At 39.2% G+C, this 14679-nt stretch overlaps 1 protein-coding gene and 1 pseudogene across 2 annotated transcripts in view; one reads left to right on the forward strand and one right to left on the reverse strand.

Annotated features, from left to right (window-relative positions):
• Positions 1-14679, forward strand: part of LOC101568704 — a 279180-nt pseudogene that overhangs the window by 223611 nt on the left and 40890 nt on the right.
• Taok3 (TAO kinase 3) overlaps positions 1-14679 on the reverse strand; it is a 218409-nt gene that overhangs the window by 64993 nt on the left and 138737 nt on the right. For both annotated transcript variants that reach the window (XM_004636228.2, XM_023720992.1), the window contains exons 10-11: positions 2998-3091; positions 1911-1992 (exon numbers count right to left, since the gene is read on the reverse strand). In XM_004636228.2, coding sequence (XP_004636285.1) covers positions 1911-1992; positions 2998-3091 — 176 coding nt within the window. The remainder of the gene's footprint in view (positions 1-1910; positions 1993-2997; positions 3092-14679) is intronic.

Raw genomic sequence — 14679 nt, forward strand, 5'->3', positions numbered from 1 at the left:
TGCAGATGTTATTAATTCAGGGATTTCTTTTTTTATTTCTAATCTGAGTTCCTCTATACCTTTCTGCAGCTGTTTCTTTATTTCAGAAGCCATTGATTCACTGCTTTCAGCTGTGTGCTTCTGAATTTGTTCTGTGTTAGTGTCCTCTGCACTTATTATGGGTGGGCTTGTGTTCTGAGGTTGCATTTTGTTCCTTCTCGTCATTTTGTGGAGCACTGTCTTCTGACCTTTGTTGTAGATCTTTGTTGTAGTTATAACCTTAGCAAGTACTGAAGTTCAGGCAGATCGGGCTTGGGCTAGGACTGGGTCTGGGGGTTCCTGGAACGCGGCAGAAATTCCTACTGGGCAGGCAGGGTGGGGGAGGTCCTGTGGAGTGGTTGGGGGTGTCCCAAGGGGGTGGAAGAGATTCTCACCCATGCTGCGCCTGGGCTGGCACCAGTAATAGGTACTGCAGGCGCAGGGTAGCCGGAAGCTATCCCACACACTCACTGGGCCTGGGCTAGGACTGGATTTGGGGGTTCCCGGAATGCGGCAGAAATTCCTACTCGGTGGGCGGTGTGGGGTGGTGCTGTGGAGTGGTTGGGGGCATCCCAAGGGGGTGGAAGAGAGTCTCACCCACGCTGCGCCCTCTTAATTTTGTTTTATTTCCTTAGGTTCTACCCAACATTGAAACACCCCAATGGATTGGCTGTTTCTTTATTGCTTATGATTTTAATTTTTATTACATTTTTTCTTTTCTATTTCTTTCTTCATTGACTTTTTAATATTCTTTTGTTGTCTATTTCCTTAAAATTTATCTTTGAATTGCTGTATTGCACTTTTTCCTCTTCATTTCCAAATTTTCTGCCTACTTCAAAAATACCATATTGCATTTCTGGTGTTTTGTTTCAGTGACTGTCTTCCCCCCTGTTGAGGGGGCTGTGACTTATAGATGAAGCTGACAGTGTCTAGGATGTGCAGTGGCTCTGCCACAAAGGCGATTCAGCTGAGTCTTTTGCCCTGTTCCGTGTCTCTGTGGCCTGCTGCTCACAAGAAAACAAATCTTATTTTTTGATGGAAAAGCTAGTTAGCTTCAGATCTGCCTCTTTGGGAACACTCAATACCAGAAAATAATAGAACAACATTCACAGAGTTTTAAAGCAAAGAAAATGTAAGCCAAGAATTTGTGACCCAGATAGGTGCTCTTCAATGATAAAGGCAGCTAATATTTTTAACTTGGCATATTTAGGTAGCACACCCTTCTGAGTCAACAGAGCAAACTGCTCAGTAACAAAACCCATCCAGCAAGTGAGGAAGCTAACAAAACAGGGTTGAAGAAGTTTAAAAATCTGGATTATTCTGTGCCAGATTAAAGATACTTATGTTGTAAAAGATTCCTGAATACCACACTGATGCTGATAGATCATATCATCTATGTATGAAATGTACAGTGAAATATGAAATGAAAAAGAGACTGAGGTTCTTGATGTTTACATTAAATGAATGCACTCAATGTGATGCTCCAGCCACTGACATGTGTCACATAATGCTACGTAAATGTCTGCTTTATATAGTAACCATACATCTAATAACCTAACTTTAAAATGCACAGTTAGCATTTGAACCACTGGCAGACCGTCTGGAGAACATAGCATTAATGTTCATGCAGATGATGGTCCCAGGAACTTTAGGATGGTGACCACAGCATGGAGAACTACATTGTAAGGCAAAAAAGGATAAGGGAGAACAAACAGGAGGTAGCAACCATGGGATAATCATGCCATTCCCAAGCCTACTGCATCTCTAGGTAGCAGACAATATGAACTGTTGTAAAGCAGTCTGTCATGCTGAGATGCTACAGGACTGATTTCATGTGCTCCTCCCCAACAGGATGTTAAAGCCATCTTCGAAATACCAATGTGAAAAGTTACCCGTAATAGTTCCACCGATGTTGGCCTTTCCTGAGGTATTTTCTGCAAGCAGTAATCAACGAATCTCCTAAAGGAGTCTGTCCTGTGTGTGAACACATTGAGAGAAAACACAGTGAGAGTCTGCAGAGAACTTGGCTTACATAAACATTTTCATTCAAGGGAAAGTTTTGTGCTTTAGGAGATTTAAAAAGCAGATATTTTGGAATACTAGAACTGGATTGTTTTAAGTTTATGGTATCTAAAATGATTCCTTTGGATAGTAAGTGTGGACCTAGTTTCACATTAATTAACATTGACATATATATTTATACATAAGGTAGTAAGCTCAGGTTAAAGCATAACATATCAGAAAATAAAAAAATACTACATATATTTACATATATTACAAAAACTGCGTGTGTACATATATATGCTTAATATACTTTTTTATCCTCAAAGATAACAACTCTCATAGCATGACGCCAATATTCTTCATTACCAGTTATTAACTCCTCCATCACCTACAAGCCGAACTTGAAGCATAAGTTAGGACAGAGAACCTAGGAATATGTCTTCTGACTAAAAATACTTCCTAGTATGAAAATTGTTTTGTCTACTCTTCTTTAAAATGTCCCATTTTCTGTAACTCTAGGGCCTATTTATGTCATACTTTTCAGCAAGGAGCCAGACATCTTCTCCATAGATAGTATATGTTCTTCCCCAACATATTTATGTATGGTAAAAGAAGGCAATTGGGAAAATGATGACGTCAGAGAAGGACCTTTAACTGGGGAAGTGATGAGAGATGTAGGTGATCAATACTAGACTTCCAAGACCTGAGGGCCTTCACTTGTGAGGGAGGCAGGGCTGCCTCCCTATGGGATTTCAGCTTCCACACACTAAGTGCAAAGCCACACTGAGGGCAGAAGTAACTACGTCTGTGTGCTTGTGTGTGTGAAGAGGCAGTTGTTGCATGTGAGGAATCACATGATACACAATGAAGGAATGAAAGGCTTTCTAGGTCAGATATTTAAAATGTAATTTCACCAGGGCATCAGTGATCTATTGTGATTTTCTTAAGAAAGCTGAAATGGTCACCGAATCCTACCATTCGTCAGACTGTAATGTCGGGGAGTCATTCTGGGCAATGTGATACAAGGCACTCATGGCATTCATGTTGAAAAGTGGGGGCTTCCGCTCCGCTGGAAGAGAGGAGAAACACGATGAGGTGGATCTTGAAAGAAACTGGGCAGACAGTGACATAAGGAACTATAAGCAAAGCTTTGCTGCTAAATTGATAACCCATTACTGTTAACATCATGACACATAATCAATTCACTTATTTTAATCATTAAAGTCAGCCTAGGATAGCCACTTGGAAGCTGCTGGACATGTAATGCACATTGGCAAAGCTCCTAAGAGAACCCACTGCAAAAGAGTGAAAGAAAAATTTCTTTCTTTTTTTGGTAAATGTATCTTTAAGAGATTGGCCTTTGTCCATCCTTTAACAGGCAAGAACATTTTCAGACACATGTATATTTTAATTTTAAAAACACATATTCATTTAAACAACTCAGAAAACTAGAATCAAAAATTACCATGGACTAGACTATCTTAAACACCATGAACCATACACAATGTACGACAATTCCTTTCAATGGACACTGTGTAGCAGCTTGCCCAGACCAGAAAACTGCTAGGAGAGGATGGAAGGGGGATGTGGAAGGGAGGAAGAAGGAGATAAATGAGTAATAAAAAGGGCCTGGTCTGTCCTGTCTGTCTGTCTGTCCGTCCGTCCGTCCGTCCATCCATCCTTCCACCCATCCACCCATCCACCCACCCACCTACCTACCTACCTGCTGGAGATTGAACCCAGGACCTTGCATGAGCTAGGCAAGCCACCACTGAGCTACATCCCCAGTCCCTTTTCTGTTTCTTTTTTTCTTCTTGCCCTCTCTTATCTTTCCCTTCCTTGTTCTCTCCTTCCTTCCTCTTCTCTCTTCTTCCTTTTCTTCCTTCTTCCTTTTTTTCTTTCTATGCTAGAGATCGAGCCCAGGGACTCCCAAATGCTAAGTTCACCCTCTACCACTGAGCTGTTTCTTCTTAGGGGGGGTTCTCCCATCCCAGTGGTATATAAGACTTCTTTATTGGACTCGTTCGGTCTTCTCTTGATACTCTGCTCATTTGCTCACTTATTACATTTATGTGAAATATACATCTTTCTTCTTAAAAGAAAGCATAAGCTCCAAGAGAACTATACCTTATAATCTGAACACTTTTATTTTTTGCTTCCTCAGAATAAGTGATAAAATGTTATTTACATATTAGGTACTTCACTTATTGACCAAACTAAAGAAGCAGGGCTCTAGCTTTGAGCAGTTAATTGTATGTTATTTATGAGATATTACGGCATAGAAGATAAACCACCATCCTATTCTACCATGCTTACGTTAATGGATTTTTTATACAGTCCCACTTTCTAATTAATAATATGATCCCTAGCACATCACAGCATCTTAGTTTTCAAGTAAAGGTGCTGCTACTAGTAACCACAGTCAAAGTGATAAACTGGGCTTGTTCCTTACAGGCCTAGGAGACAGGACAAGAACTGAGGGTGGAAGTGACAGGGAAGACATTTTGCCCCTGGAGGAAGAATCTGTGAGAAGTCAGAGTTGTTAAAAGGTAAAACCCCAGAACAGACGATGTTGAAAAGTGGTCAACTTTCAGTCATAGCACTTAGGTGGATGGAGAAATTTGTTCCTTTGTGATGCTCTGGAGGGGCCCATTACAGTTTTCAGCGAATGATCTATGTAGAGATCTCTGGGATGCCTAAGTCTTTAATTCTATAAATGTTTTTCACTGGACTCTCAATGGGATATTATTCACGCTTCCCAAGTAGCCAGTGGTACAATAGTGATAGGAACTGCTATCAAGTGAAACCTAAAAGGTGCACTGTGGACAACAGGTTTCAAATGTAGATGAGAAAACAAACTCATTGTGGTCTATTTTATTTTTGAGGAGGTCAACTTCAGCACATTTCCACAGCTTGGCTTTCTGGCAACTTCAAATGTTTAAAACCATGTGATTTAGGAACTCATCATATGGTGAAGCCACCAATGGCTTCTCACCCATCCTAAGACAAAGTCCAGGTCCTTGAACAGCCTGTTGGCCTCCAGTAACAAGGCCCTGGCTGGCTCCAGGGACCCATTTTGAGAAGTAACTGCTTCCCTTCTCTCATGCTGTCTTTGGCTTCACTGAAAAGAACCAGTCTCTGTCTTTCCAGAGGCTGCTTTCTCTGCCTGGACTCCTCTCTCCCTTCATTTCCTAAACTGTATTTGCCTAATTCTTTTTATATCTTTTGAGATAACCTCTTGTTATGTTGCCCAGGGTGGCTTTCCACTCCTGGGCTCAAATAATCCCTCTGCCTTGGTCACTGGAATTATTGTAGGCATGTGCCACCATATCAGTTTCTGCCTAATTCTTGGATAATCTTTCAGGCTTTATGTCAGATACCATTTCATTTCTGCATTAGTTTAATACATATCTACTCAGGGCTTAGTACAAGCTTACAATCACTTTCTCAGGGAAGCCTTCCCTGACTTCTCATCCCAGGTCTCCTGTTAGATTTCTGTGTCACTGTGAGTTCTGTCTGTCCTCTCTAATACATATTGTAACCCCGATTATTTATGTAATTTTTACTGAATGTATGTCCTCTTTAATAAACATCATAAGGACTGTGACAATGTCTATTGTGTTCCTATTGCTTTCCTGGGGCCAAGAACAGCACTCAGCTCAGTCTGTGGCCCCCAAAAATCCTGCTCAATAGAGAATACTGACAAAGCAAATAAAATAAAGAAGAAACTTTGCACATGCAAAGAATCATTGTGTAGCAAGCAGTCCCACCAACATCTGAGAAGAGAGTAAGTTTTGGGGCTTATATAAATGGGTGTGAATCCTCTTACTTGCTGGCAAAAGGTAAGGAATCCAGGCTGCTTAGAACAACACCGAGTTGCACAGGAAAAAGAGAAGGGAAAACGAACTAAAGAATGAAGAAAACAGAAATTTAGAAGGAAGAGAATAAGAAAACAAAACTCCATGGCAAAAGATCAGTATTTGTTTAGATGTGTAGTAGGACTAGGAGGCCTATCGGGAGCAAACTCTCTACCCGTGAATGTAACTAGGTTAACAAGCCACATGTTGTTAGAACAAATAGCTCTAGCAGAGAAGCACGGGGGTAAGGCTATTCCAAAGTCTGGGAAACATTCTCTAATTATTGGCCGCAGAAGGTCCTATCTATGTTCAAATCCTTTGCCAGGTACACTGCATGACTCCTCAGAGCCACGGTGGGGGCTCAGAAACGAGCCTGCAAATTTATATTGAGCAAGGGCTAGCACAGTATGGCCAGGGGCCTGACTGATTGGGCAAGTGGCCTGTTCACATAAAATTTATTGGAACATAGTCGCACATGTGCATTAACATATTTTTCCTGGATGCTTTCAAGTTCTGATGTCAAAGCTTAGCAATAGTGATGGCCTGAAAAGTCTAAAACACTTATTATCTGGTCCACTACAGAAAGCTTATCAGTTCTTACTACAGAATATAATAGCTGGCATAGGGTTTCTATAGAAGCAGCAGAATAGGAACTGGCAGTGCTTTTGAAGCTACCTTGTGATAAGGAACCTATACTTTTTTTAAAAGGGAAATGGTGCAAACATAAAAAGCTAAGTTAACTGTAATAAAAAAATAGTAGTTTTTATTGAACTTAAAGTCAAAATTTTTGGGTGCTTCATCTGTGTTATCTAAGACCAAGGTCCAAGGAGGTCAGTTCAGTGAAGTTGCTGCAAACTGCCCTGTGTGGCAAAGATCACACGAAACCAGTGACTAGAGCAAGCTTTATTTTAGTAAGAGAGATCAAGAGGTATCCTCCTCACAAATGGCAAAAGGTTTCTTATGAATGAATGTGATTGACAACAATAATAATTAATCATCGTCATAATTATTATCATGGATCGAGTTCCTACTCTGTCAGGCACTGCTTGCTTTAGGGACGTCACACGTTATTCATAATTCTCACAATCTCTTGATAAAATAGATATTCCGATTTTCCAAAGGAAGAAACTGGAGTTCAGCTAGGCTAAATATTAAATCCAAGTCACAGAGGAGGAGGCTAACAGGATTTCAACCCGATCCTGTAAGACTCTAAACCTGTGTTCTTTTTCTTAGGGTATAGTACCCCATATATTTAATGATAGACAGTACTAACATTTCAAAAGGAAAAGAAGCAAGCAGTAGCTTCCAAAAATGTAACTTCTCCTCCTCCAAAAGCCATCACAGCATCCATTTCTTCCTTTTTTTTGGTTTCCATTTTATGCATTTGGTACAGGGTCTCACTATGCAGCTCAGACTCATAGTGATCCTCCTGTTTTCAGCCTCCCCAGCGCTGGGATTACAGGTGTGCACCACCACGCCCAGAATGGGTCACAGGCTCAGCTTGCCCCTGGGGCTGGTCTGGTATGGCATGTGGGACCAGGAATCGATCCATTTCTTAACAGACAATGAGTGCCTAATGCGGAAGAAAATTCCAAGTGAAGAAAATGATCTCCACCCAACCCTCCCCACTGCCTTGGAGAACTCACTTCTCAACATGGTCAGCTAAATGGAGTACCCATGGGGCACTTTCTGGCTCCTACCAGGATCTTTGCTGGGAAACTAATTGTCTGTAGTTTACACAGAAAACCACTCAGATTAACTTCTCTTGAAATAATCTTGAAAAACATCTGATGACTGGGCCTTTGTGGTGTTTAGGAGTTTTTACAAGACTCAAACATTTAACTAGTTTTTTTCAGTGGAAGATGAATTTAGCAGAAGATAATTTCTAAAACAGGCTTAACCATATACAATCTATGGAGCTTTATCGTTGGAAAAAGGGTCAGGAGCCATAACACTGTGATCGTCTTGCTTTGTAATGTGGTAATATGACCTCAACAATTTCATTTATACATTAAAGGGCTTTAAAATACACATTAAAGAAAAGACAGATATCATAAAGAAGAAGAGATAATAAGCTATTGAGGCACTACCCACAAATTGTAATGTAATTTCAACATTAAAGGTAAAATCTGAATTACACTGTTTGTACCTGAAATTTCTTTAAACCTCAAATATGCATTAGGATGTGTCTGGAACAATTTAACTTTCTTTCATGTAAAAACAAAACAAAACCAAAAACCCAAACAAACTCCCAAAACCCAAACTCTTCTTTTACATACATGTTAACAAAAACAATACTAGGAAAATGAAGATGCATGATAAAGCTGTCAAAGATGAGCAATTATATATACTACCAATATATTTTATTTATTTATTTATTTATGCATGATAAAGCTGTCAAAGATGAGCAATTATATATACTACCAATATATTTTATTTATTTATTTATTTTTGGTACCAGGGATTGAACGCAGGACCTTGAGCTTGCCAGACAGGTGCTTATGCCACTGAACAATATCCCTGGCCCATACCAATATAATTTTAAAATAATTCCTGAGAATTCAAATGGTCTTGGTAACAAATTTGTGAATATTTACTGAAGATCTACGGTTATGTTTCTCTGAATCTAAGACGCCATGACTCTGAGATGTACCACTGTTTAACGGACACCTCTATTTTATCTGTAACTTGGAAAGACATTGCCAATAAGATTCTGTTAACTATAAAATACATACTACTGTTTTAAAATTTTACTTGTTTGGTCATTTGACAAAATGGAAATTGTACAAATTTAAGGTAAACAGTGTAGTATTTTGATAATCATGTATACTGCAAGGTGACCACCACACTGTCACTTCATAGTTAATTTTTTGTTCTTGTGACAATAGCTAAGGCTTATTCCCTTAGCAACTTAAGTCTACAACATGTTACTATTAATTACAGTCACAAAGGTTCAGAGAGATGTTAAAATATAGATTAAAAACTTGATGAAATACCATTGCTATGGTTTAGATAAAAGACGTCCCCCCAAAGGCTCATATGTTCTGAGATTTTTTTTTTTTTTAAGGAAGATGATTATGTCATGGCACACTAACCTCTGAAACTGTGACCTAAAACAAGCCTTTCATACAGGGTGTTGTGGCGCACAGCTGCAATCCCAGCCCTCAGGAGGCTGAGGCAGGAGGATCAATGAGATCCTGCCTTACAAACAGGTCTTAAAAGACCCTGTCCTCTTTTATGTTGTATATGGCAGGCATTTGGCCACAGGGCTGAAAAGCTTACCAATCCAGCCACGTATCCTAGAATTGAGCTGACGATGACAAGACAGATATGTATTGAGCACATATTGTGTACGATACACAGTAATAACTGCCTTAAATCCACGCTGTCACTGAATCTAGACAGTCTGCAGAAGGTAGACGTTCTTATGCAAATGTCACAGGCAGCTAAGAGATTGACCAAAATTATGTAACTGAGATATGTCAGAACTAGAATTAGAAGCTGTGTTTGACTACAGACTCTGCTTTTCATCATGATTTGACACCATGGCCTTTCTTGGTACAGGGTCTCACTACACAGCTCGGACTCATAATGATCCTCCTGTTTTCAGCCTCCCTAGTGCTGTGATTACAGGCGTGCACCATCATGCCCAGACTTAGTAGCCCAGGCAGCATGTGGTGCCAGAGGATCAAACCTCAGTCCTTGAGCTTGCGCTTAGTCTGCTGAGCTATCTCACCGGCCCTTGGCCTTTCAATTTGAAGTTATAATTGTACCTAACAAGATAATATAAGAGAGGAAGATTAACTTTCTTTTAATTTAGAAAATAATTTCATACAAGACAATCAAAATTACACTGGTATAGAAAGCATGTTGATATAAATATATCCCCTACAACCTTGTCTCAGGGTTTTGCTGTGTAGCACAGGCTGACCTCAAACTTTCTCAGTTCTCCTGCCTACGCCTCCCAAGTCACTCAGATTACAGGCATGAGCCACCACACCCAGTTTCAACTCACTTTTATAAGAAGATAAAATCAGGAAATGAGTACATATGGGAGCTGTCTCAGAAGAGGAAGTACTAAGGTATCTCCTGGCATCTCTTATTATTTTGCCCAATGTCAAGTGCTGTGTAAAACTTTAGTCACCACTACATCTGTAGGGTACAAAAACTAATTTGATGATGATCTTGAATCATAAAAGGAAGTATGTTGGGTTTTTTTGGTTCCATTTAGAAGGCTGAAAAGGGTATAATCCATGTTACATATCATAAGCTGGGCACTAATTAGTTGTAAGGTTCAGCTCAGCTTGTACATCCTCTTAAAATGTCAACACTGAGAAGGTCCTGCTATGATCTCAGCAGAATAAGTAAAATTTTGGTTCATTCTTACTTGCTAAAATATAAGGTGCAAAAAACAAATAATTTGATATATGAATGCAAGCAGCTGTTAGTAAGCATATGGTTTATGCCAAGCACTATGTTAAATACTTTACCCATGTTATCTTATGGAAGCTTGAAAATACTTATGATGCAGTGTTATTTACAGTTAATAAATGAGTTAGAGAAATTTTTTAAAAAGGTTCCCCCTCCCCCCCCCAAAAAAAGGTACAAGAGCACACAGCCAGAATCACCATGCCACATAAGGCCAAGAGGTATCACTTCCGTCTTAGACTACTTGAATGCCTGCTGGCACGATGCTGCTGTCATACATGGTGAGCTTCCAGCTCCTTGTTGGGGAAGCCAAGATTCAAATGCAGTGTCTAATTCTAAAACTGACTCTATCCTGCCAACTCCACACGAATAGCCCCCATGCAAAAAATGTATGCCTATTTCTAACTTCAAGTGGTATTCAGTATTTAATTTCAAATTTTCTGGGGCCAGCCTGACAGCTCAGCAGGCTAAAGTGCCTGCTTAGGTAGTCACAGTGGCTGGGGTTTGATCCCTAGAGTGACGTGCAGGTCCCATCCCTGGGTCATACTGAGACTGTGATTGAGACTGGGTGTGGTGGTGCGTGCTTGTAATCCCAGCACTTGGGAGGCTGAAAACAGGAGGACCACTACAAGCCTGATCTGTGTAGTGAGACCCTGTACTAAATGCATTAAAAAAAATTCTGGATTATAACAGGCATTTACCATTTCTATGTCTTCTCTTTAAAAATATTATTATTATTATTATTATTATTATTATTATTATTATTTAGGTGGAACTGGGGATTGAATAAAAAAATTATTTTAAGGAGAGTATAATAATTGATGAGACATTAGAAACACTACACATTTAGAAGACCAAGATGAGAGGTATTCAGCCATGGGTTTTGTATTACCCATTGCTGCCTACCATTTCTATTTATATTATTTTTCATATTTGTTTCAGGTCTTTTTACTTCTCAAAAATAAGAAAGTAGATATAAATTCATTCCCCTTCCTTTTCCCAGAGAATGTACTATTCTGGAATTGTATCTTTTATATCCACGGCATACTCTGTTCATAGTTATGTACTCTTAATAATACATGAATGTTTATAAAACTTCCACAACTGGCATCCTACTGTACTGTAAGGTACATAAATTTTCAAATTTGTTTATTCATTTAGGAATCATACATTATGACTTTGAGATTTATTCATGATGAAACCTGTGGATCATTTGTATTCTAAACTATGGCAGATGAAGTGTGATAAAAAATATGGTGACTGTCTAAAAATTTTAAAAATGTTTATCCCAATAAAAGATATGTAGCCAATAATTCCCCTCAAAATATTCTTTTTTGTGTCAAACCACTTATTCCCTCATTTTCAGTTTTTGAAGCAGTTCTGGAAGTCCTCTTCTGTGGGTATGCCTTTGATTGTGCTGTCACTGCTGTGGTGTCCTGAATAGATTAAAGATGTTTCTTTCTCATGGTCATTTTGATTGTCAAGAGGAGCCAGAAGTCACACGGTGCCAGGTCTTGCGAGTGAGGTGGATGAGGCTGCACCACTGCGTGGCTGCCAGCCTGCCCTCTGTTAGATGGCACTAGGCAGCAGCGTTCACTGTATTTTTTGGTCATACCTTCTAAAGAGACTGCACAATGTGCCACAGTTTATTTTATATCTCTCCTTTGGATAAGGATCTAGGTTGTTTCTACTTTTTCTGGCTATATACAAGGCTGCATGCTGTACACTTTTCCCAGTGTACAGGCAGAAAGATTTCCCTATGTTCTACTAGAAATGGAAAGGTGGGTCATGGAGACCACTCCTTGTTAGCTTTACTGCCTGTGGCCACTTTCCATTCCAAACTGGTTTTGCCAATTTACGTTCCTATAAGTAGGAGGTCAATTATTTCCTTAGCTTCTGCTCCAAATTTATTATTCTCAGACTTTAAAACTTTTGCCAATATGGGAAATGTAAAATGATTTTAATTTCCATTTCTTGAATTACTAAGGCTGAGTATCTCCTGATGTTACTGTTCATGTAGGTTTCCTTTTCAATGAATGGATCACATTTTTTATCCATTTTTCTGTTGGTTGTTTGGCTTTTTGGCAGAACCGGGGATTGAACTCCGGCCCTTGTGCTTGCCAGGGAAGTGCTTATTCTGCTGAGCCATCTCCCTGCCGCCCCCCCCACCCTTTTTTGATACAGAAATTTTAAGAATTCTTTATAAGTGCTGGACCAGTACTCTGATGGGTAGATATGCTACAATTACCTTTTCTCAGCCTGTGGCCTTTCTTTCTTTCTTTCTTTCTTTCTTTCTTTCTTTCTTTCTTTCTTTCTTTCTTTCTTTTTTTGTGTATGTATTTTGTACAAGGTTTCACTATGCAGCTCAGACTTGTAGTGATTCTCCTGTTTCCAGCCTCTCCAGTACTGGGATTACATGGGCTGGCTCAGCATGCCTGGAGGCAAAGCCCGCACAGCATGTGGTACCAGGGATTGAACCCTGTTCCCTATGCTTGCCTAAGCAGGGACTTAGTCCGCTGAGTATTTCACCGGCTCCTTGTATTTTTTTTTCCCTTGTCTTTCAATGTTAATGCTTTATTTAGCTTTATAATTTACATGGTAAAAGTTAGCATATTTGTCATTATAGGCTTTTTTTTTTTTTCAGTGCGGGGGTTGAACCTGAAGCCTCCTGTATGTTAGGCAAGTGATCTACTACTGAACCATACACCCTCAATTCTTATTTTTAAGTAGGGTCTCACTAAATTGGCTAGGCCACCCTTGAACTTGCAACCCTCTTGTCTTACCCTTCTGAGCATGTGGGATTACAAACATGTTTAAAGACACTGTCTAGAAAAATTCTTCCTTATACTTATAAAGGTAATCTAAATTAAAAAGACGTAGTATTTATTATATGCCAGATAATTATAGATATAATTTATAAATATAATTTATTATAATTTACTATAAATATATATAATATAATTTATATATAGGTAAATTCATTCATTTCAGAACAACTGCACAAAGTAGATATCATTATCTCTAATTAAAGATAAAGAAACTGATGCATAGTGGGAAAGCTTCTAAACAGGTTAAAAGTTTTACTCTCTGCTTTTAGGTATTGAACCAATCTGGATTTTATTTTCCAAGTATGGTAGAGCTAGAAATCTAATTTTAGTTATCATACTAAAAAGTGTCAGGATGTATTATTTATCAAATAGGCCACCTTTTCCCCCACCGAGCTGCAATGCCCTTTCCGTCTTATACTAAAATCTGCATCATACAAAGCATCAGTTTCCAGGTTTTCTTTTCTGTTCCACTGAAGCTTTTTCCTTGAACCAGTGCTATGCTAACTTAATTACTGTGGTAGGGATCTTGATACAGTGATCCTCCAAGCTCTTTGCAAATGTTTTGACTAGTTTTGCCTCATGAACTTTATAGTTTCTGAGCCACATTCTACAGACTATTGCTGGAAATTCCCCCTAAATCCATTTTAAGCATGTAGATATTTCTTCTGAGTGTCATCCAAATCAGCACTGATAAATCTGATCAATTTCCTCTGCAGTGAAAATGAGACTAGCACAATATTAAAACTTACAAAAGAAATCTATCACCTTGATATCTATCAATACAGATCAGTTAAATGAATTACTGCATATATAAACAATGGAACAACATGATGCCATTAAAGCAATAAAAAGGTATCTAGGGCCTGCCAGATAGCTCAGTGGATTAAAGCACCTGCTTAGACAGGCACAGGGATTGGGGTTGGATAACTGGTGTGCCATGCTGGCCCCATATCTGGGGTGCACTGAGATAATGATTGAGACTGGGTGTGGTGGCATGCGCCTGTTCCCAGTGCTTAGGAAGCTGAAAACAGGAGGATCACTACAAGTCTGATCTGTGTAGTGAGACCCTGGAGAGTCTGTATTAAATACAAAAAAAGGTATGCATGTAAAACAAAACAAATCTTCAAGTAATGCTAAGTAAAAAAATCAAAGTATGGAGCCAGGGAGATAACTCAGTGGCATACGTGCCTGCCCAACAAGTGCAAGGTCCTGACTTCCGTCTCTGGTTAAAAAAAAAAAAAAAAAAGGTATTGAACCGCATGTATATGTTTATTTGGGGTGAAAATTAATATCAGAAGTATATATTGAGGCTGGTATGCTGGCAGAGCATGCAGAAGGTCTGCGTTCAGTGTCAAGTACCAAAAAAAGTGTAAATTCATATTTGCATATATAAAGAAAAATTCTGGGAGGATACACAAGATACTAACAATAGCAGTCCTCTGCATGTTGATGGGGTTGCGTAGGTGTTGAGTGGTAGGGCTGGGGTTGGAAGATCACCCTTTTCTTTAACATTTATTGTGTGTGTGTATGTGTGTGTGTGTGTG

Source organism: Octodon degus, unplaced genomic scaffold (genome assembly GCF_000260255.1).
Source record: "Octodon degus isolate 3935 unplaced genomic scaffold, OctDeg1.0 scaffold00079, whole genome shotgun sequence".
NCBI lineage: Eukaryota > Metazoa > Chordata > Mammalia > Rodentia > Octodontidae > Octodon > Octodon degus.